This window comes from Anomaloglossus baeobatrachus, chromosome 6, assembly GCF_048569485.1.
Source record: "Anomaloglossus baeobatrachus isolate aAnoBae1 chromosome 6, aAnoBae1.hap1, whole genome shotgun sequence".
Lineage (NCBI taxonomy): Eukaryota > Metazoa > Chordata > Amphibia > Anura > Aromobatidae > Anomaloglossus > Anomaloglossus baeobatrachus.
Genome location: NC_134358.1, coordinates 260,764,195 through 260,788,555, shown reverse-complemented (window position 1 = coordinate 260,788,555; position 24,361 = coordinate 260,764,195). Strand labels below are relative to the sequence as shown.

The following is a 24,361-nucleotide window of genomic DNA, read 5'->3' as shown; positions in this document are numbered from 1 at the left end:
CTCCTTTTCTACAGCCTGTGTTTTGTCCACTCGGACCAATGTTACTCTATGGGGCCAATCCCATCTGCAATTTTTTTTCGCTGCCCTAATCTGACCGAGAAAACAATCGCAGCATGCTTCAAGTGACAGTTCACTCATATTTATGCAAGTCTATGGGTGTGAGTGAAACATCAGACTGCACTTGGATGACACTGGAGTGCAGTGCTATAATCACACCAGCTAACAATTAATGAGATGGCGCAATTAATCCCCCCTTCTCCTCCACAGCTCCCGCCCTTTTTTCTGCAGTTGTGATCCGAGCACAGTATAATGACACTGATCACGCTCGCAGCAGAGTGGGAGCCAAGGGTCATTAGCATAATGCATCCGATGCTCTCGCATCTGATGCCATATGCTTGTCTGGCCCCAGCCTAAAGCTACTTTCTTCCCTCTCTATGCTGCGGGTATGAGTAACCTTTCTTCTTTCTATTGCTATCTCTAACCCTGAGAGAAAGGCGGGAGAGAAGAGGAGGGAGCTTGGATGGATTTGTAACATTTTTGTTGAGAATTAAGTTAAAGGACTTGCAGACACTTTGTATCCGCAAATGATTTAAAAAAAAAAAAAAAATCTCTAAAGTAAAGACTTTAAGTCCATGTGCACACTGCATTTTTTATGCATTATGTTGGTGCAGTTTTGTCAGATAACTGCATGCCTATCCTTTTTGCCAGAGAAGTCAGTGAGAATTTCTTAATTGTTGTGCACATGTTCCTTACTTTTTCCTTTTTAGATTTGGTGCAGAAAATAATCATATCAGTTCTTGGTGCGTTTTTCCCTCCCTTTTTCAGCACTTCCACCAATTGATTTCATTGTGAAAAACGCAGCAAAAATGGACCTAGTTTTTGGTGCATTTTTCTGCCAGAACAGATTTGTTGCAGAACATTTCTGCACCAAATACTCAGCATGCACACATGGGAACCTGGCAGCAGATTTTCTCTATATTATTATTATTATTATTATTATTATTATTTATTATTATAGACTGAAGCCATCGCCTTGCACTCCAGTTCAGCAATCTGTATATAAGCCCTATGTCCACTTGTATATCCAAAGAATAGATTTCATAATTCTCCTGGCACGGTCTGGTCCGATGGGCATAGTTGGTCTTTGCATGGTATCTCCTGGGTCCCCTCAGGTGTATCCTCCTGCTTTGATTGGTGTGGTTCTGCATATCTTGTACATGTGCAGTTGAAGCACAGATGCACTTTGCTGCACCCTATTTGATCGGTATTGCTCATGGCCTGGTAGCAACAGAGCAAAGTGTGCAGGCACAAGATTTACAGAGCTGTGTGGACGGTCTTGGAGGTGTCATCTATATCAATCAAGGTAGTGGGATGCAATTCAAGGAATACAGGCAGTGCTCGTTGGACCATGAAAATTGGCATACAGCGTAGTTTTTGGATTTACAGGGGGAGTTGCAGGCTCCTATACAGATTGCTGGACTGCGGTAGAAGAGAAGGGTAATGATGGTGGCTTTAGTTTATATTGGGAAAAGTCGCTGCCCAGTTCCTTTTTAAGTTTAATAAAAGAAGAAAATAAACCTCCTTTTGAGATACCAATAAAACTCCTCCCATACAATGTTATGCAGGCTGTTTTTTTATGTGGCCTCGGGTGTCTAGGTGCTGGGTTGTGTGCATCAATATGAATGTTACCCTGCCCAGATGATCTGCCCAGTTAATTGTGTGGACAGCTGTGACATGAGTTTCACCAGTAAGGTCCTTCGTGCCCCCCACCCCACCAGATTTTGCCCACTGTGTTGCTGGGATAGCAGTGATATCACCCTACAGATGTATTCCCTGGCTGGTTTGGTTAAAGGGAACCTGTCAGCAGGAATTTTGTAATAAACCTAAAAGATTCCCTTCTGCAGCTCCTGTGCTGCATTCTAGCAAGTTCCTGTTGCTATTCTGCCCCTTTTGAGAACTAATTAGTTTATAAAGTCTTTTTGTATGCAAATATTTTTTCTGTACACGGGGGCGGGCTCTCTTGCGTCCGTTAGTCGCCCTCCTGCCGCTTTGCGCTGTCCCCCATCGCTCATTTCCATACTGAGGCCGCCGCCCAGTGATCCTGAGGTCTTGCGCATGCGCCGTGCCACTCTTGTATTGTGCAGTGTGACAGCTGGTGACGTGATTGCGCAGGCGTGAGATTATGGGCGGCGCTATGATTGTCATCAGCAAGTACCCGCCCATAATCTCGTGCCCGCGCTTTTCCCTCTGCCTCCACCGTTCTGCGCAAGCGCTGGCTAGATGAACCCACGTCACCTCTTACCCATATTTCCCTGGAGCAGGAAATGGATGGGAGGAGCAGAGCACACCACCGATCAACAGGGTTCATCTGGCCACCGCTTGCGCAGAACGGTGGAGGCAGAGGGGAAAGCGCGGGCACGAGATTATGGGCAGGTACTTGCTGTTGACAATCACAGTGCCGCCCATAATCTCATGCCTGCGCAATCGTGTCACCAGCGGTCACACTGTGCACAGTGCCGCGAGTGTGGCATGGCGCATGCGCGAGACCTCAGGAGCACTGGGCGGTGGCCTCAGTATGAAAATGAGTGATGGGGGATGGCATAAAGCGGCAGGAGGCAGACTAACGGACACAAGAGAGCCCGCCCCCGTGTACAAAAAATATTTGCATACAAAAACTATATAAACTTTATAAACTATTTAGTTCTCAAAGGGGCAGAATAGCAACAGGAACCTTGCTAGAATGCAGCCCAGGAGCTGCAGAGGGGGAATCTTTTAGGTTTATTACGAAATTTCTGCTGACAGGTTCCCTTTAAGAAGCGTAATTGGCTAATTGTATGCTTATATTAACAGTACAGTAAGTTCATGAATCAAGTGAAAGGTACAGTAAGCAATGTTTATGTACCTCAATCACTGGTAATGAGAACTAGACATTACTTTATCGCTGGTAGAGAATCTTGTCTATAGGCTATATAAACAGTATAATCAATAATAATCTATAGATGAATGCAATGGTTAGCTGTGACCTCTTTTGTCTCTGTATTATAGGTGAACTGGTCTGATAACTCCAGAACGTCTGTAACAAAATCATATCGGGAGCTGCAAGAATTTCTTTTATTGGTAGGTAATTGATTAATTTAATCTAAAGAGTGCAGCCTAATGTTAGAGATTCCTAACTCTAATGTGGATAACTAGAAAATTTTTTTAGGTCGAAAAGTATAAAACCTGTATAAACTGTATCTGATTGATGGTAGTTTTTCTGAGAGCTTGAGTCCATCTAACTTTAAGAATGTGGAAAATCTAAACATCCGACCTAAATAGTATTTATTTATCGGAGTCTCATTTCAAGTTCACGTGCCTGATGTGACATCCAATTTTGATATAGCCTATTATTGAATCTTCTTTTTATATACCCCCGCGACAAGTCTTCATAACAAGCTGAAATGTGCCAGAAAGAAGGTAATGGGGGTGTTCACCAATTTTACAATGATAGGTACATAATTAGATACGGTCCTAGTTAGTGTTGAATGGGGAAACACAGGTTAAAGGAAATCTGTCACCAGTTTTTTGCTACGTCATCTGAGGGAAGCATTATGTAGAGATAGTCTCTGATTTCAGTGATGTGACTTATTGGTCTGCTTGCTGTCATTTTGATAAAATTATTTTCTCTGCTGCAGATCTAGCAGATATTTGAATATGGAGCTCTATAACCCTGCTTTCCGCCCATATACAGTGTACACAGAAAGCTGTTAATCAGTAGTGGGGGCCAGGGTTCATCAAAGATCATGAATATGCTGGACTATTTGGCAGCAAACCAAGTAGTCTTATGATTAAACAGTGATTTTATCAAAATTATACTAAGCAGTCCAGTAACTGATACATTGCTGGAATCAGGGGCTCTGTCTCTATTAGGTTGCAAAAACCGTATGACAGATTCCCTTCAAAGGGAATCTGCCACTAAGATCAACCCTCCTAAGGTGTCTTTGTGGGCAAGGAGGCCATAGACAGTTGCGTAAAGTGATACCTTGATATTTGAGATCTGATATCTTATTTCATGGAAATCCACACTTTTTTTAGTTTGTAAATCATCTGTTGTTCAGACTGATCTTCCTGAGAATCTGCCGCCGGAGCTTCTTTTAAATGAAGGGGGTGTTACCAGTGTGAGACATGTAATGATTGACTGCCTTCTGTCTTTACATATCTCACACTGGTAACACAGTTTTTCATTTAAAATAAACCCTGGAGACAGATTATCAAATGTACAGTAAGGTCTGGAATTGTTTGGACAGTGACAAGTTTTGGCATTTTAGCTTTTTACCAAAATTATGTTCAAGATAGGTATATAAGGCCGCTGTGTAGAACGTAAAAAACACTTTATAATACTTACCTAAACTGTCGCTGCGGTGGAGTTGGGTGATATGGGTGTCTCCGTTCTCCGGTGCCTCCTCTTTCGGCCATCTTCGTTCTCTTTCTGAAGCCTGTGTGCATGACACGTCCTACGTCATACACACTTGCCGGTCCCGCGCAGGTGCACTACAATACTTTGATCTGCCCTGCTCCGAGCAGATCAAAGTGCGCCTGAGCAGGACCTCAATGCCAGCGAGTGTGTATGACGTAGGACGTGTCATGCACCCCGACTTCAGAAGGACGACAAAGATGGCCAAAAGAGGAGGCGCCGGCACTGGAGATGCCCATATCACCCAACTCCACCGCAGAGACAGTTTAGGTAAGTATAAAGTGATTTTTACGTTCTACACAGCGGCCTGGGCTCTTGTATACAGCATGTTAGAATACTGTATATATTAGCCCACTGGTGGTGGCCGCAGCTTATACGCCCCAAATCTGCTGACACATTCCAAGTTTAACACAAAATGTGGATGTTCCAGAATGTTATGACATATGACATTATATTTGAATAAATGTTGATATTTATTTTTTTTTTTGTTCAAGAATAAATGTGGATTGTTGCTTATGGAAGATATAAGACATCCCCTGAAAATAAGCCCTAGCGCATCTTTCAGCGCAAAAAATAATATAAGAACCTGTCTTATTTTCAGGGAAGCATGGTAGTTAGGGTAGTGTAGAGAATTTTTAATGTAATGTACATTAGAAAATAGTTTAGGTTATGGCACTAAAGAGATGAGGATTTAGAACGCAGTTTACTGTGGTCTTCAGGCCACCCCTTTTAAACCTGAAAGGCTACACTGCAGTTGCATCTCAGTTGTTTCATTGTAAATAAAAATAAGTGGCACGCAGAGCCAAAATCACAAAGATTCGGTCACTGTCCAAATATTTCTGGACCTAACTGTATGTCCGGCCCATAGATTACTTAACAGATCATGCACGTTTTAACAAAAATGTGGATTTCTCTGGAATAAAACTACAGATCTCCCATATCAAAGTATCATTTTATTCAGCTTTCTATGACTGTCATACCCATATAGATGGCTTGGTAGGGTTAATCCTACTAACATCTCTTTAATACAGTAAGGGTACTGTCACACTTTAGCGACGCAGCAGCGATCCCACCAGCGATCTGACCTTGTCAGAATCGCTGCTGCGTCGCTACATGGTCGCTGGTGAGCTGTCAAACAGGCAGATCTCACCAGTGACCAGCCCCCAGCCAGCATCGACGTGCAAGCGACGCTGCGCTTGCACGGAGCCGATGTCTGGAAGCTGCGGACACTGGTAACTAAGGTAAACATCGGGTATGGTTACCCGATGTTTACCTTTAGTTACCAGCGCACACCGCTTAGCTTAGCGTGTGCAGGGAGCTGGCACTGGCAGCGTGAGAGCTGCGGAGGCTGGTAACGAAGGTAAATATTGGGTAACCACCTTGGTTACCCGATGTTTACCTTGGTTACAGCTTACCGCAGGCTGTCAGACGCCGGCTCCTGCTGCCTGCACATTCAGGATTGTTGCTCTCTCGCTGTCGCACACATCGCTGTGTGTATCAGCGGGAGAGCAACAATAAAAAAACGAACCAGGGCTGTGTGTAATGAGCAGCGATCTCACAGCAGGGGCCAGATCGCTGCTCAGTGTCACACAGCGAGATCTCTAAGGAGGTCACTCCTGCGTCACAAAAACCGTGACTCAGCAGCGATCTCAGTAGCGATCTTGCTGTGTGTGAAGTACCCCTAATATTAGGAACCAGATATCTATTTACTCAGTGACCATTGTCCCTCAAACGGTCCTGATGACCCTTGTTTGACTAGGAATGGGTGAAATAACCTTTCATATGATTACTGATTTCAGCCACCACTCTATATCACTCTGATGTCTTCTTAGACTATAAGTCACAGGAATATTGTGTGAACCTCCATCATCAATGTATTTCCCTAGCTCAATAATGTTTTTGAGGTGCAGATCATTGCGTATTTGTGAGGCATGACTTTTTAGTATCTTCCACTTATTCTCTCCCACCTATTCCTTACTCCTAAAACATTGTGATTAGTGTTGAGCGAGTAGTTAACTATTCGTACTCTCTATGCTGTTAGCGAGTACTGTCCGCTACTCGCATATTCGTTACGTGGAGCGGGATCAATGTAAATCAATGGGAAATACTCGCTAAGTAGCGAGTACCCCTAGAGTGGTACTTTTTGTGCGAGTAGCGAATAGTACGGCTCTTGGGTTACTCACTACTTAGCGAGTATTTTTCATTGACTTACATTGCGCCTGCTGCTCGTAACGAATATGCGAGTAGGGGACAGTACTCGCTAACTACTCGCTCATCACTAACTGTGATACAATACTGTCCTCGTTTTATGTTCTCAAAGTGCCAGCAACGGCAGAAAAAGTTCCTGACACAATATGTAAATTGCCCACTACTTCGACAACCCTTACTAATTACCCTTGTTCACCTCCTTAAAAATAAATAAGCCTATACTGACCTCCAGTGCGGCCACGGTTCCACCAATGTTTCAAGCAGTGTTCCCTGGGTCTACGTGACATTATGATGCGCAAGCTCCGCAACCAATCAGCACCCGCCATCTGTCTCCCCACCTTCAGACATTTCAGCAGGATGTGAACGCTGCGCTGATTTACTGCTCAAACGTCCAAAGGCATAAAAAAATGGATCCGGCGCTGATTGGTTGCAGAGCCCTCATGTCATAACAATGTCATGTGGGCCTGGGACTGCGACATCAGACATCGCTGGAACCACGGCTGCACCGCAAGGGGAGTATAGGCTTATTTTTGTTGACTGGGGTGAACAAGGCGAATAAGTAGGGATTGTTCAAGTAGTAGACAACCCCTTTTAAGACCCATTTTCTTCATCGTTCCTTATGGGAGACCCAGACCATGGTGTATAGCTTCTGCCTCCGGAGGACACACAAAGTACTACACTAAAAAGTGTAGCTCCTCCCTCCGAGCATATACACCCCCTGGATGACCAAATCTAGCCAGTTCAATGCTTTGTGTTCAGGAGGATAACACATGCATTTTCATCTGATTTTTGATTTTAAAGAGTTGGAAGAAAAGCGGGTCCAAGCTGGACCCCCGGCATGTCCCTTCTCACCCCACTGTGTCGGCGGTGCTGTTAAGGTTGATTTCAAGGCTGGAGCCTTTACATGCCGCGCTCCTTCACCATCCCTCGGGCTCTGGCTTGAAGTGGGAGCCAGCACGGTTCTCACTGCTTTGCAGGAGACCGGTCTCCATTCGCAGCCCTCTCAGGAGCCTGCCGGACGGAGCACTCATCCCTCAGGGACCTGGCCCTGCGTCTCTCAAGCTAAGTATTGAGACGTTATTGTCAGGGGGTCCCTTGCATTTTTTATTGTTGTGGAGAGTGTGTTAGTTATTTTGGGGACATTTCCGGCCGGTTCTCTGGGTTTCCCCTGAGAACCGCGCCGAGGGTGCCTGCTCGCCGGCCGCACTGTAAAATTTAGTCCCCGGCTTCAGCTGCGGCCTACTTTCGGTTTCACTGCCCCTGCATGTCAGTCAGGCAGAGGGACAGTGCGGCGCCGTTCAGCAGAGGGGAGGACACTCCTCTCTGAGGAGATGTTTCCCTCCCCTGTAGATCCCCTTGGCCCTCCGGTTCCCGCTCTTGGACTAGGCCCCGCCCCCCCTCCTCACTCCGGTGCCATTTTATCAGCATTCTCACACTGATCGGCGCTGGCTGCTGCATCTCTGCAACCTGTCTGGGGGTCTGAGTTGTGGGATCCGGAGGGCACACAAATCGGTCTGGTAAGCCACAACCTCTGGTTGTGGACTTTATTATACACTCTCTGGGGGTCATTCTGAAGGAGTGTGTTCTTACTGCAGAGCCCCCACCTCAGCAGCATGTCTCACACTAGGAGCAAGGCTGTACTCACTATGCACTGCATGTAAGCTCGTACTGCCTGAACCGAGCACATATCCTCATTGTGATGCCTGCTCTAACATGGTGGTGCCTCAGCCTGGAGTCTCCCCAGTGGTCCCTCCGGCTGCTCCGGCCCCGGTGGCTGAACCCCCGGCTTGGGTAGAATTGTTTACTAAGTCTATCTCCCAGTCCTTTGCTGACTCCATGGGAGAGCTGTCCCGGACTCTGCTGAGCATGCATCAGCCCCCTTCACAGGGTGCCTCTGCTGCTTCGGCTCGCTCTCCAGAGCTCACAGAGGATTCTTCATCTGCACCCAGACCCCGTCCTCCTAAAAGGAAACGCAGGGACCCCTCTCCTTCCTCGTCTCGCGGCTCCGATTCACGAGCCGATTCGCAGGACGAGGAGGATGTCTTTACTGGGGGCTCGGACACTACCTCTATGTGCCCCATTGATCTGACTGAGGGGGATGCAGATGTTAGTGATTTGATTGCGTCCATTAATACTGTTCTGGACCTCAATCCGCCAGTATCAGAGGAGCAACCCTCTCTGGCAGAAAAGCACCAGTTTACTTTGCCTAAGAGACCAAGGAGTGTGTTCTTTAACCACTCCAGTTTTCAGGCCACTGTGTCCAAGCCCAGAGCCTGTCCTGACAAACGCTTTCCTAAGCGTGGTTCTGATGACCGTTTTCCTTTTCCACCAGAGGTGGTCAAGGAGTGGGCTCTCTCACCAAAGGTGGACCCTCCGGTGTCTAGACTCTCAGCCCGGACAGTTGTATCTGTGGCTGATGGCACCTCACTCAAGGATCCCACTGACCGCCAGGTTGACCTCCTGGCCAAGTCTGTCTATGAGGCGACAGGGGCCTCGTTCTCCCCATCTTTTGCAGCAGTGTGGGCTCTCAAAGCCATCTCTGCTTCTCTGGAGGAGATGCATTCCCTCACCAAGGAATCTATGCCTGAGATGGTTACCTTAACTTCTCAGGCTTCAGCTTTTTCATCTTATGCCATGTCTGCCATGCTGGAGGCCTCTCACCGCACTGCGGTGGCCTCCGCCAATTCCCTCGCTATCCGCAGGATCTTGTGGCTTCGTGAGTGGAAGGCGGATGCTTCCTCAAAGAAGTACCTTGCTGGGCTCCCATTTGCTGGGTCCAGGCTGTTCGGTGAACAGCTGGATGAAATTATTAAGGAGGCTACTGGCGGGAAGAGTACTTCCTTGCCACAGACTAAAGCCAGGAAACCTGTCCAGGGCAGGAACCAGTCGAGGTTTCGTTCCTTTCGTTCCTCTAACTGGTCATCCTCTAAGCCCTCGGCCTCGTCCACTAACAAGGCCAAGGACCAGAAGCCCACCTGGCGCAAGAAGCCGCGTCCACAAGGGTCCGCAGGAGCTGCTGCCACCAAGGTAGCCTCCTCTTGACTATCTGGCCGAGACAGCAACGTCCTTGGTCGGTGGCAGGCTCTCCCACTTTGGCGACGTGTGGTTTCAACACGTCTCCGACCAGTGGGTGCGGGATATCATCTCCCACGGCTACAGGATAGAGTTCTCTTCCAGCCCGCCAAACAGATTTTTTCTGTCAACTCCCCCCTGCTCCAAGACCGCCGCCTTCTCTCAGGCCGTGGCATCCTTGCAGGCCAACGGAGTAATTGTGCCGGTTCCCGCCAGGGAACGGTTCAGAGGTTTCTATTCAAATCTCTTTCTAGTCCCCAAAAAGGACGGTTCCTTCCGGCCCATCCTGGATCTCAAGCTTCTCAACAAGCATGTTCAGGTGCGGCATTTTCGCATGGAGTCTCTGCGATCCGTCATTGCCTCAATGACCCAAGGAGATTTCCTGGCATCCATCGACATCAGAGATGCCTATCTGCATGTGCCAATTGCAGTTTCACACCAGCGTTGGCTACGTTTTGCAATCGGAGAGGAACATTTCCAATTCGTGGCTCTCCCCTTCGGGTTAGCCACGGCCCCTCGAGTATTCACCAAGGTCATGGCAGCAGTGGTTGCGGTCCTGCACCTCCAGGGGTTGGCAGTAATTCCTTACCTGGACGACCTTCTTGTCAAGGCTTCATCCAGCGCAGACTGTCAGCGGAGTGTCTCGCTCACTCTCGCCACTCTTGTTCAATTCGGGTGGCTTGTCAATCTGCCCAAGTCCACTCTGACGCCGACCCAAAAACTCACGTACCTAGGGATGCAATTCGAAACTCTGCCGGCACTTGTCAAGCTGCCCTTAGTCAAACAGCAGTCCCTCCATCTGGCGGTGCGCTCTCTGTTGAGGCCCCGCCGTCACTCCATCAGGCACCTTATGCAGGTGCTGGGTCAGATGGTGGCATCAATGGAAGCGGTTCCCTTTGCCCAGTTCCATCTGCGTCCTCTGCAGCTGGACATTCTCCGCTGTTGGGACAAGCGGATTTCTTCCTTGCACAGGTTGGTGGCTCTGTCGCCACAAGCCAGGAGCTCTCTTCAGTGGTGGCTTCGGCCTCTCTCTGTCTCAGGGACGCTCCTTTCTGACCCCGTCCTGGGTGATCCTCACCACGGATGCCAGTCTTTCCGGCTGGGGAGCAGTATTTCTCCACCACCGAGCACAGGGCATTTGGACTCCGTCCGAATCAGTCCTCTCGATCAATGTGCTGGAAATCAGAGCTGTGCTCCTAGCTCTCGTAGCCTTTCACCACCTGTTGGCGGGCAAGCACATTCGAGTCCAGTCAGACAACGCGACACCAGTTGCCTACATCAATCACCAGGGCGGGACTCGCAGCCGCCTGGCAATGTTGGAGGTTCAACGCATCCTGCAGTGGACGGAGGACTTGAAGTCCACCATATCCGCAGTCCATATCCCAGGCGTGGAAAACTGGGAGGCAGATTATCTCAGCCGTCAAACCGTGGACAGCGGCGAGTGGGCTCTGCATCAGGCAGTGTTCCGGTCGATCTGCCGCAAGTGGGGCACTCCGGAAGTGGATCTAATGGCATCCCGGCACAACAACAAGGTCCCGGTTTACGTGGCTCGCTCCCACGATCCTCAGGCCTTTGCAGCGGACGCGCTGGTTCAGGATTGGTCCCAGTTTCGTCTGGCTTACGTGTTTCCCCCTCTAGCTCTCTTGCCCAGAGTCCTGCGCAAGATCAGAATGGAGGGCCGTCGGGTCATACTCATCGCTCCAGACTGGCCCAGGCGAGCTTGGTACCCAGACCTGCTCCGTCTGTCCGTAGAGGTGCCGTGGCGTCTCCCGGACCGCCCAGACATTCTCTCTCAAGGTCCGTTTTTACGCCAGAATTCTGCGGCTCTCAGATTGACGGCGTGGCTCTTGAGTCCTGGATCCTGACGGCTTCCGGCATTCCTTCCGAAGTCATCTCCACTATGACTCAGGCTCGGAAGTCTTCCTCGGCAAAAATTTACCACAGGACTTGGAGAATTTTCCTGTCCTGGTGTCGTTCTTCCGGCCATGCTCCTTGGCCTTTTTCCTTGCCAACCATCCTGTCCTTTCTACAGTCCGGTCTGCAGCTAGGACTATCCCTCAATTCTCTTAAGGGACATGTCTCGGCTCTGTCAGTGTTCTTTCAGCGGCGTATCGCCCGACTGGCTCAGGTGCGCACCTTCATGCAGGGCGCATCTCACATCATTCCACCTTACCGGCGGCCTTTGGATCCCTGGGACCTTAATCTGGTCCTCACGGCCTTACAGAAACCCCCCTTTGAGCCTCTTAGGGAAGTTTCTTTGTTTCGACTTTCACAGAAAGTCGTCTTTCTGGTGGCCATAACTTCTCTCAGGAGAGTCTCTGATTTGGCCGCGCTCTCTTCGGAGTCACCTTTTTTGGTTTTTCACCAAGACAAGGTAGTTCTCCGTCCGACTCCGGACTTTCTTCCTAAGGTGGTGTCTCCTTTCCACCTTAACCAGGACATTTCATTGCCTTCCCTTTGTCCGGCCCCTGTTCATCGCTTTGAGAAAGCGTTGCATACTTTAGATCTGGTGCGGGCGCTCCGGATCTATGTGTCACGCACCGGCGCTCTTAGGCGGTGCACCTCTCTTTTTGTGCTGACCACAGGTCAGCGCAAGGGTCTCTCGGCTTCTAAACCGACCCTAGCTCGTTGGATTAGGTCGGCCATATCCGATGCCTACCAGAGTACTCAGGTGCCTCCCCCGCCGGGGATCAAGGCACACTCGACCAGAGCTGTCGGTGCCTCTTGGGCTTTCAGGCACCAGGCTACGGCTCAGCAGGTCTGTCAGGCTGCCACTTGGTCTAGTCTGCACACCTTTTCAAAGCACTACCAAGTGCATGCTCATGCTTCGGCAGATGCGAGCTTGGGCAGACGCATCCTTCAGGCGGCTGTCGCCCATTTGTGAAGTTAGGTTTTGCCTACTTCTCAGTTTTCTGTTTATTTCCCACCCATGGACTGCTTTGAGACGTCCCATGGTCTGGGTCTCCCATAAGGAACGATGAAGAAAAAGAGAATTTTGTTTACTTACCGTAAATTCTTTTTCTTATAGTTCCGACATGGGAGACCCAGCACCCTCCCTGTTGCCTGTTGGCAGTTTTCTTGTTCCGTGTGTTTTCACCGGCTGTTGTTGTAGTCAGAGGTTCCGGTTGTTCCGGGTTTTGCTCTGTCTCTACTTGTGGGTGGATGTCCTCCTTCAGCTTTTGCACTAAACTGGCTAGATTTGGTCATCCAGGGGGTGTATATGCTCGGAGGGAGGAGCTACACTTTTTAGTGTAGTACTTTGTGTGTTCTCCGGAGGCAGAAGCTATACACCATGGTCTGGGTCTCCCATGTCGGAACTATAAGAAAAAGAATTTACGGTAAGTAAACAAAATTCTCTTTTTTGAGAATAAGGAAATTATAGAGGGGACCCTCCGTTTTGAGATATAACTTAGACCTTCTATATATAATAGTCTTAAGCTATTTTGTGTGCTTCTTTTCTGCACACAAAAAACATGTTTTGGCAGGAAAAAAGCAGCTGAATGTTTTTTTTTTGTTTTTTTTCACTTATGGTCTTCCTGCTTTACTTTTTTTGTTTGCTTTTTTTTTGTCTTGGCGATTGTGGGGTTTTAGGCGCAGTACCCCAGCGATCGCCACCAGGTCTCCAGCTGATGTTGCAGAATTTTTTTCCACAAAGTTATATTTTATATACTGTTATACTGAATTATGTAGATTTAAGTGGTGTATGTGTGTAAATAATGTATAATTTCTAGAGAGAATGTGTTTAATTGATTGCCATATTTTTCATCATGTAACAAACTTTGCTTTTCTTGTTTTAAGCTTCCAAAAGAGCTCGCCAATAAAAATCTTGATAAAACCATTTTAGAAGCCTTACAACTAGGGAAAAAGAGGGAAGAGCCTCACTATTGTGACTTGGAGCCTATTGTAAAGTAAGTTGAGACCTGAATCGTTTAGCAAAAGAATATTTGATATGAGATGGTATGAAACCGAGTAAATAGCTGTGTAGAGAGCTACTAATCTAGTACTTTTAATGAGGTATTCTCAAGTTAAGTTGCTTTAATTAGTTACGCAGCATGAAAATAAGCAAGTTTGCAATTGAATTCCTTTTTGTTCCTGCTGTTATTCCCCTGCAATTAGAGCTTTTATCTAGCATAGTGCACAGCTAGTTTCCATGGACCTTGGCCTCCAGACCCTGGCTCAGAGTGCAAAGTAGTTACATTCCGGGAGCAGGGTTAACTCCTACCATCCCAGTCAGCTTTCTCAACTTCAGTGGTTTCTATATACAGTGGAACCTTGCTTAACGAGAACAATCCGTTCTGGGACTGTGCTTGTTAATCAAGGTACTTGTTCAGCAGAGCAAGATTTCCCATAGGAAATCATTGCAATGCTGACGATCCGTTGCACAACTTCTAAAATGTCCCATCTTGGTCCCCTATTCTATCATTCCACACACGCAAGCAAACACACACGCACGCGCGCGCGCTGTGTAACGCGTTACCATAACGACGAGGCAGGAACTTCCCGGCCAGAGCGCTGACGTCAAAGGCAGAGCCGCTTGCCTTTGATTGGCCAGCGCTCTGCCTTTCATTAGCGGTGACAGGAAGTTCCTCCCTCGTCGCTATGGATGCAGATACACAGCGTGGACTGGAGCGCAGCGGCGCACTACAGCACCCAGGAGGCCGGTGATGAAACAAAAGGTAAACATATGTTATATTATATGGTCACCTTACCTTCCGTTCCATCGCAGGCCTCCTGGGTCTTGTAGTTCGCCGCGAGGACGTCGCAATGTACCCGGGAACTACAAGAACCATGAGGCCGGCGGTGGAACGGAAGGTAAGGTGAGCATAATACTGTATGTGTGTGTGTGTGTGTTTGTTTGTGTGGACTGCAAGTGCGGGTCAGAGTGTGGTGGATGGACGAAACCGGAAGTGTGTGGTGAGAATTTCGCTCGTACAGCAAAGCTTTCTAGTAAACCGGGTTACAAATTTACAGAAAGCTTTGCTTGTTAAGCGAAATTCTCGTTAAGAGGGTTACTTGTTAAGCGAGGTACCACTGTACATATCAGTTATCTGCTCACCTCTGTCCTCCGTTCTTTCATTTTCTAAATGGATGCAGTTGTAAATCACCAGCCTGCACCTCTGTCGGAGCAGGTCACGGCTCTCTGTTCTTGCTGTCTGGACCTGTATACTTGTTTAAATGCCCAATTGGTTATTTCTGTGTAAATATAGTGATAAAAAGTGTACACTCCAGAATAAACACTGAAAGCTCAATGTTTTCTAGCAGAATTTATGCTGAGCTTTATATTTCTACTAATAATACAGTTCTGCTGTTCACCAGAGCTGTCCCTCCAGCAGGAGAGCAGGCCCTGCCAAAAGTAAGGAAGATAGTTGTTTGCTGGTCAAGAGGCAACTTAAAGGGAACCTGTCATCAGAAATTTAGCTATAAAGCTAAAAGTTCCCCCCTCTGCAGCTCCTGGGCTGCATTCTAGGAAGCTTCCTATAGTTTTTTTGGCACCTTTTATACCTTTTATGCATGCGTGGGACCACGGGCACCCAGGGGCGGCGTCCTGAGCTTTTGAAATTCAGCGTTCGGGGGCGGCGTAAATCTGCAGGAGGACAGCAACGGACCCCAGGCAGCCCGCCCCCATGGAAGATTTTAGAAATTTGCATACGAAAAGGTACCAGTTTACAAAGTGTTTATTTTGGTATAAAAGGTGCCAAAAAAACTATAGGAAGCTTCCTAGAATGCAGCCCAGGAACAGCAGAGGGGGGAACTTTTAGCTTTATAGCTCAATTTCTGATGACAGGTTCCCTTTAAGAATAACCCTTTAAGAAGGGACCGGATTGTATTTGCCTAGTCCATCATATTGCTGTGTAGGTTCAGTAATGGCCCCAGAGGTCAGACTGATCATAGTGATGGAATGTACTAGTGAGTTGTGGTATGATAATGCATCCTTCCTTTAATGATTGTTGTTTAATTCCCATGTGCATGTAACTGTATAGTAATTATTACTTTATTTTCCCTTTTTAAAAGGCAGATCTTTTCATCTCCATCTCAGGCTCTTCTTCAAAACCAAAAAGTGTACAACTTTTTCCGGAATACCCAGGCAGAAACTACTCACTCAAATAGTAAGCAAATATTGGAAATAGAATGTCTTTCCTTGCTGCTATTTTGGAAAAGTTGACAATTACACTGATCATATGAAATGTGACCCATGCGGTCTGGCTGCAAGTAATATGACCCATACTCCTGCTGTCTGAAATTACACTTTCTAAAATAAAAGCTCAAACGAAAAACTCTAAGCAGTGGGTTCCGTGTATGTCTATGCAGTACCATTCTCGTTTTCTTCAAAGATTTGTCTGGTCTATGGAATGCTGCAATAGGAGTCCTTAATAAATGATTAGTGATACATATTAAGGATTATTGAAAGCATGTTTTCAGCTGCAATTATACAAATAACATGGCTCACATTATTGATACCAACAAGTCAAAAGGAATAGGATTTTGAGAAATTGAAGTGATGCACTGCATTTTTATTTTTAGCTTTGGCTGCCAATTACTGTGAAAGCATGTTTCAGATTTCATGAGGATGTAAATGTACTTTCTTTATCGTTCCTTTGGGAGACCCAGACCATGGGTGTTTAGCTTCTGCCTCCGGAGGACACACAAAGTACTACACTTAAAAGTGTAGCTCCTCCCTCTGAGCTTATACACCCCCTGGTAGCCAGTCCTAGCCAGTTTATCGCTTTGTGTCAGGAGGCATACATCCACACATGCATTCTCATCTGATTTGTTTGACTTTTGGAAAGAGTTTGAAGAAAAGCGGGTCCATGTCTGGACTCCCGGCATGTCCCTTCTCACCCCACTGTGTCGGCGGTGTTGTTAAGGTTGATTTACAAGGCTGCAGCCTTACATGCCGCGCTCCTTCACCATCCCTTCTGGGCTCTGGCTTGAAGTGGGAACCAGCACGGTCTTCATGCCTGGCAGGAGTCCGGTCTCCATCCACAGCCCCTTGAGGATTCTGTTGGACCGGAGCACTCATCCCCAGGGACATGGCCCTGTGTCTCAGCAGCTAAGTACCTGAGACGTTTATGTTGGGGGTCCCGGTTCTTTATTGTAAGGGGAGAGTATGCTGTATGTGATTGTTTTAACTTTTCCGGCGGGTTCTCTAGCTTTTGCCTGAGAACCGCGCCGATGGTGCCTGCTTGTCGGCCTCGCCGCTTAAATTTAGGCCCCGGCTTCGCCAGAGGCCTAGTTTCATTTTCCTGCCCTCGCATGTCACTCATGCAGAGGGACAGGTTCGGCTCCTCCCGGCGGCCGTTCTACACAGGGGAGGGACACTCCCCACTGCTGGGGCGTCCTTACTTCCCTGCAGATCTCTATAGCCCTCCAGTTCCTGCTCTTTTATAGGAACGCCCCCTAGTCCCGCCCCCTCTCCGCTCCGGCGGCCATTTCTCAGGCAGAGTTCACTCTGCTCTGGGACATCCTGCATTCTGCATCTCTGCTGAGGTGCTGCGACTGGGGGACCGGGCTTCGGGATCTGGAGGGCACACAACACCGCGCTCAGCGGTCTGGTAAGCCACAGCCGGTCTCCGGTTGTGGACCTCTGTATATTCTCCCTGGGGTTCATTCTCTGCAAAGTCCCCACTCCAGCAACATGTCTCACACAAGGAGCAAGGCTCCAAAGCTTTATACTGCATGCGCTGCATGTAAGCTCCTGCTACCTGAGACGAGCATTTATCCACACTGTCATGTCTGCTCTAACTTGGCGTTGCCACAGCCTGGAGTCTCACCCCCAGTGGTCTCTCAGGCTGCTGCTGCACCTGTGACTGAACCCCCGGCCTGGGTAGAGTCCTTTGCTAGGTCCATATCCCAGTCATTTGCTGAGTCCATGGGACTTTTGTCCAGGACTTTGATGAATGTGCATCAGCCCCCCTCACAGGGTGCCTCTAATACTCTTGACAGAGGTTTCCTATCCTCTGACCTCCGTCCATCGGAGCTCACGGAGGATTCATCATCTGATCCCAGACCCCGTCCTTCTAAGAGAAGGCGCAGGGTTTCCTCCCCCTCCCCGTCCCACGGCTCTGTCTCAAGAGCTGACTCTCAAGATGAGGAGGATGCCCTCACTGGGGGCTCGGAGGCTATGTATCCCTTCGATTTCTCTGAGGGTGACTCAGATCTTAGTGATTTGATTGCTTCTATTAATTCTGTGCTGGATCTCAATCCGCCAGTGTCAGAGGAGCAACTCTCTTTGGCAGAAAAACATCAGTTTACCTCGCCTAAGAGAGTAAAGAGTGTGTTCTTTAACCACTCCAGTTTTCAGACCGCTGTGACCAAACCCAGGGCCTGCCCTGACAAACGCTTTCCAAAGCGTGGTTCTGATGACCGGTTTCCATTTCCACCTGAGGTGGTCAAGGAGTGGTCTCACTCCCCAAAGGTAGACCCTCCGGTGTCTAGGCTCTCAGCCCGGACCGTTGTGTCGGTGGCTGACGGTACCTCACTTAAGGATTCCACTGACCGTCAGATTGACCTTCTGGCCAAATCTGTGTATGAAGCTGCGGGGGCCGCGTTTTCCCCGACTTTTGCAGCAGTGTGGGCTCTCAAAGCCATCTCTGCTTCTCTAGAGGAGATGCATTCCCTCACCAAGGAATCTATGCCTGAGATGGTTACCTTAACTTCTCAGGCTTCAGCTTTTTCATCTTATGCCATGTCTGCCATGCTAGAGGCTGCTCACCGCACTGCAGTGGCTTCAGCTAATTCTCTCGTTATCCGCAGGATCTTGTGGCTTCGAGAGTGGAAGGCAGATGCTTCTTCCAAGAAGTTTCTTGCTGGGCTCCCTTTTGCTGGTTCACGGCTGTTTGGTGAACAGCTGGATGAAATCATTAAAGAAGCTACTGGCGGGAAGAGTAGACCGCAGGAGGTTCTGCCACTAAGGCAGCTTCCTCATGACTCTCGGCCCGCTCCAGCCACGTCCTTAGTCGATGGCAGGCTCTCCCACTTTGGCGACGCTTGGTTAAAACAAGTCTCCGATCAGTGGGTGAGAGACATCATATCTCACGGCTACAGGATAGAATTCTCTTCCAGCCCGCCAAACAGATTTTTTCTCTCAACTCCCCCCTGCTCCAAGGCCGCCGCCTTCTCACAGGCCGTGGCGTCCTTGCAGGCAAACGGAGTGATTGTCCCAGTTCCCGCTCAGGAACGGTTCAGAGGTTTTTACTCAAAGCTCTTCCTAGTTCCAAAAAAGGACGGTACCTTCCGGCCCATCCTGGATCTCAAGCTTCTCAACAAGCATGTCCGGGTGCGGCATTTTCACATGGAGTCTCTGCGATCAGTCATTGCCTCTATGACCCAAGGGGATTTCCTGGCGTCCATCAACATCAGAGATGCCTATCTACATGTGCCAATCGCAGTGTCACATCAGCGTTGGTTACGTTTTGCGATAGGAGAGGATCATTTCCAATTCGTTGCTCTCCCCTTCGGGTTAGCCACGGCCCCTCGGGTATTCACCAAGGTCATGGCGGCAGTGATTGCGGTCCTGCACCTCCAGGGGTTAGCAGTGCTTCCTTATCTGGATGACCTTCTGGTCAAGGGTCCATCCAGCGCAGACGGTCAGCGGAGTGTTTCGCTCACACTCGCCACCCTAGCCCAATTCGGGTGGATTGTCAATCTGCCCAAATCCACTCTGACTCCGACCCAGAGTCTCACGTACCTAGGGATGCAGTTCGAGACTTTGCCGGCACTTGTGAAGTTGCCCTTAATCAAGCAGCAGTCTCTCCGGCTAGCGGTGCGCTCTCTCCTGAGGCCCCGCCGTTATTCCCTCAGGCGCCTGATGCAGGTGCTGGGTCAAATGGTGGCCTCCATGGAGGCGGTTCCCTTTGCCCAGTTCCATCTGCGTCCTCTGCAGCTGGACATTCTCCGCTGTTGGGACAAGCGGCCTTCCTCCTTAAAGAGGTTAGTGGCTCTGTCGCCACGGACCAGGAGCTCTCTTCAGTGGTGGCTTCGACCCCTCTCCCTGTCCCAAGGGCGCTCCTTCCTGACTCCGTCCTGGGTGATTCTCACCCCGGATGCCAGCCTATGCGGCTGGGGAGCGGTACATCTCCACCACAGAGCACAGGGCACTTGGACTCCGTCCGAGTCAGCCCTTTCAATCAATGTGCTGGAAACCAGAGCTGTGCTTCTAGCTCTCCTAGCCTTTCACCACCTGTTGGCGGGCAGGCACATTCGAGTCCAGTCAGACAACGCGACAGCGGTTGCCTACATCAATCACCAAGGCGGGACACGCAGCCGCCTGGCAATGGTGGAGGTCCAACGCATTCTTCAATGGGCGGAGGACTCAAAGTCCACCATATCCGCAGTCCACATCCCTGGCGTAGAAAACTGGGAGGCAGATTATCTCAGCTGTCAATCCGTGGACGGTGGCGAGTGGTCCCTGCACCCGGCAGTGTTTCAGTCAATCTGCCGCAAGTGGGGCACTCCGGACGTGGACCTAATGGCATCCCGTCACAACAACAAGGTTCCGGTTTACGTGGCTCGCTCCCACGATCCTCAGGCCTTCGCCGCGGACGCTCTGGTTCAAGACTGGTCCCAGTTTCGTCTGTCCTACGTGTTTCCCCCTCTAGCTCTCTTGCCCAGAGTCCTGCGCAAGATCAGAATGGAGGGCCGTCGAGTCATCCTCATTGCACCGGACTGGCCCAGGCGAGCTTGGTATCCGGACCTGCTCCAACTGTCCGTGGAGATGCCGTGGCATCTTCCGGACCGTCCAGACCTGCTCTCGCAAGGTCCGTTTTTCCGCCCGAACTCTGCGGCACTCAAATTGACGGCGTGGCTCTTGAGTCCTGGATTTTGACGGCTTCTGGTATTCCTCCTGAAGTCATCTCCACTATGACTCGGGCCCGTAAGTCTTCCTCCGTCAAGATCTATCACAGGACTTGGAAAATTTTCCTGTCCTGGTGTCGCTCTTCCGGCCATTCCCCTTGGCCATTCTCGTTGCCGACCCTTCTGTCTTTTTTACAGTCCGGTCTGCAGCTAGTACTGTCCCTCAACTCTCTCAAGGGACAAGTCTCAGCTCTATCAGTGCTGTTCCAGCGGCGTCTCGCCCGGCTGGCTCAGGTCCGCACCTTCATGCAAGGTGCGTCTCACATCATTCCGCCTTATCGGCGGCCCTTGGATCCCTGGGACCTTAACTTGGTCCTCACGGTATTGCAGAAACCCCCTTTCGAGCCCCTTAGGGAGGTTTCTTTGTATCGTCTTTCTCAAAAGGTGGCCTTTCTAGTTGCCATAACTTCTCTCAGGAGAGTCTCTGATTTGGCTGCGCTCTCCTCGGAGTCACCTTTTTTGGTTTTTCACCAAGACAAGGTAGTTCTCCGTCCGACCCCGGACTTTCTTCCTAAGGTGGTCTCTCCCTTCCACCTTAACCAGGATATTTCCTTGCCTTCCTTCTGTCCGGCCCCTGTTTATCGCTTTGAGAAAGCGCTGCATACTCTGGATCTGGTGCGTGCTCTCCGGATTTGTGTCTCGCACCGCTGCGCTTAGGCGGTGCACCTCTCTTTTTGTGCTAACCACAGGGCGGCGCAAGGGTCTCTATGCTTCTAAGCCGACCTTGGCCCGTTGGATTAGATCGACCATTTCGGACGCCTACCAGAGTACTCAGGTGCCTCCCCCGCCGGGGATCAAAGCACACTCGACCAGAGTTGTCGGTGCCTCTTGGGCTTTTAGGCACCAGGCTACGGCTCAACAAGTCTGTCAGGCTGCCACTTGGATTAGCCTGCATACCTTTTCGAAGCACTACCAAGTGCATGCTCATGCTTCAGCAGATGCGAGCTTGGGCAGACGCATCCTTCAGGCGGCTGTCGCCCACTTGTGAAGTTAGGCTCCGCCTACTTCTTAGTTTTTTCTGTTTATTCCCACCCAGGGACAGCTTTGGAACGTCCCATGGTCTGGGTCTCCCAAAGGAACGATAAAGAAAAAGAGAATTTCTTCGGCGCTCTATTGGGAGACCCAGACGATTGGTGTATAGCACTGCCTCCGGAGGCCACACAAAGCAATTACACTAAAAAGTGTAAGGCCCCTCCCCTTCTGGCTATACACCCCCAGTGGGATCACTGGCTCACCAGTTTTCTGCTTTGTGCGAAGGTCAGACATCCACGCATAGCTCCACTGTTTGTAGTCAGCAGTAGCTGCTGGCTATATCGGATGGAAGAAAAGAGGGCCCATATGGGGCCCCCAGCATGCTCCCTTCTCACCCGCGGTGGTGCTTGTAAGGTTGAGGTACCTATTGCTGGTACAGAGGCTGGAGCCCACATGCTGTTTTCCTTCCACATCCCCTGGAGGGCTCTGTGGAAGTGGGATCTTGCCGGCCCCCAAGCCCTGGGGCCGGGCTCCATCCACAGACCCAGAGAACCTGCTGGATTTGGAGCGGGAGTGCCGTTCAGGGACAAGGCCCTGCAACTTTCAGGTACTCTGTGTCCCCGGCAGGCACGGACACTCTCCAGGCTTGCTGAGCGTTATAGTGCGCCGGGGACAGTAGCGCTGTGTTCTGGGGTTAGGTCACTGCAGCTTTGCTGAGTGACGTTACATGTTGGGAACTACTGCGCCGACCGCTCCTGGAGCGGCGGCGCAGCTGCGACTTGTGGTGCGCCGGGGACTTTGCGCCGACCGCGCTTTTACGGCGGCGGCGCTTCTAACTTTAGCCCCCGGCTTCTGCGGCCTAGCGCCGCTTCGTTCCCGCCCCCACCCTGTCAATCAGGGTAGGGGAGAGACGCTGCTCAATAGGCAGCGCCGAGGGCTGGAGCTTTATTTACATGCTCCAGCCCTCTCACTAGGCACAGTGGGAAGCAGGCTTCCCGCTCTTCGTCTGTATACGCCCAGGGCCCGCCCCCCCTCTCCACAAGGACGCCGGCAGCCATTACACATGCGGTCTGGCTGGGGAAAGGCAGCAGGCTCTGGGAGACCCAGACTAAAGGGATTTCGGCGCCCACACACCCGCTCCTAAGCGGGCGGTAAGCTGCACTTTAGTGCTGGCCCCACTAGTGCCTCAGTGTTATATTAGTGTACTTTTTTCTTGGTACCATATATATATATATATATAGTTGCACTGTAAGGTCGCTTCTTGGCTGGACACCCTGTACTGCTCTGAGGAGGCAGCAACATGTCATCCGCAAAACGCAAGGGTGCCAAGGCACAGGCTGTGTACACTGTTTGTACTGCATGTGGGGCTAATCTACCAGCAGGCTCCAACGACTCTCATTGTGTGCAATGTTCAGTCCCAGTGGCACTTCGTCAGCCAGAGCCTATGGTGGTAGTGGCCCAGGCAGAGACGCCTGTGAACCCTGCCCCGGTGACGGGGACAGACTTTGCAGTTTTTGCTGATAAAATGTCTGTGACTATGACAAAAATCCTGGAGACCTTGCAGTCCAGGCCAGTTACTCAGACCATGGACACTGCTGTGTCTATGCTCTCCGGTCCCCCTCAGTTGGAACTAATCCGTTCTCCAAGGGGGTCTCAAGCATCACAGGCTGAAGTCTCTGACTCAGATGACAGTCCCAGGCAGCCTAAGCGAGCTCGCTGGGAAAGACCCTCCACGTCATCACACTGCTCAGGGTCTCAACGAGAAGAGTCTCTCTGTGATGAGACTGAGGACGGTGATCAGGATTCTAATCCTGAGGCCCCTCTCAATCTGGATGCCCCTGATGGTGACGCCATGGTTAATGACCTTATATCGGCAATTAATAGACTGTTGGATATTTCTCCCCCAGCCCCTTCTGCAGAGGAGGCAGCTGCACAGCAGGAGAAGTTCCATTTCCTGTATCCCAAGCGTAAATTAAGTGCTTTTTTGGACCACTCTGACTTCAGAGAATCGATCCAGAAACACGACGCTCATCCAGACGAGCGTTTCTCTAAACGTTCTAAGGATACCCGTTATCCTTTTCCCTCTGAGGTGGCCAAACGCTGGACCCAGTGTCCAAAGGTGGATCCCCCAATTTCCAAGCTTGCGGCTAGATCCATAGTCGCAGTAGAGGATGGCGCTTCACTTAAAGATGCCAACGACAGACAGATGGACCTTTGGTTGAAATCTGTCTATGAAGCTATCGGCGCGTCGTTTGCTCCAGCATTCGCGGCCGTGTGGGTACTCCAAGCTATTTCAGCTGGTTTAGCACAGGTGGATGCTTTCATACATCCAGCAGTGCCGCAAGTGGCGTCCCTAACTTCGCAAATGTCTGCGTTTGCGACCTATGCTATCAATGCTGTCCTAGAATCTACGAGCCGTACCGCTATGGCGTCCGCCAATTCTGTGGTTTTGCGCAGAGCCTTGTGGTTAAAGGACTGGAAAGCAGATGCTGGTTCCAAAAAATGCTTAACCAGCTTGCCATTATCTAGAGACAGACTGTTTGGTGAGCCATTGGCTGAAATCATAAAACAGTCCAAGGGTAAGGACTCTTCCTTACCACAGCCCAGAGCAAGTAAACCTCAACAGAAAAAGTGGCAGTCGAGGTTTCGGTCCTTTCGAGGCTCGGGCAAGGCCCAATTCTCCTCGTCCAAAAGGACTCAGAAAGAACAAGGGAGCTCAGATTCCTGGCGGGGCTCACTCACGCCCCAGGAAAGCAAATGGAGGAACCGCTTCCAAAGCGGCTACCTCATGACTTTCGGCCC

General features: G+C 49.9%; 1 protein-coding gene across 4 annotated transcripts in view; it reads left to right on the top strand.

The window, feature by feature from the left end:
* The window catches only part of ZCCHC2 (zinc finger CCHC-type containing 2), a 118,613-nt gene that overhangs the window by 27,274 nt on the left and 66,978 nt on the right, over positions 1-24,361 (top strand). For all 4 annotated transcript variants that reach the window (XM_075314837.1, XM_075314838.1, XM_075314839.1 and 1 more), the window contains exons 4-6: positions 3,046-3,117; positions 13,532-13,641; positions 15,746-15,840. In XM_075314837.1, coding sequence (XP_075170952.1) covers positions 3,046-3,117; positions 13,532-13,641; positions 15,746-15,840 — 277 coding nt within the window. The remainder of the gene's footprint in view (positions 1-3,045; positions 3,118-13,531; positions 13,642-15,745; positions 15,841-24,361) is intronic.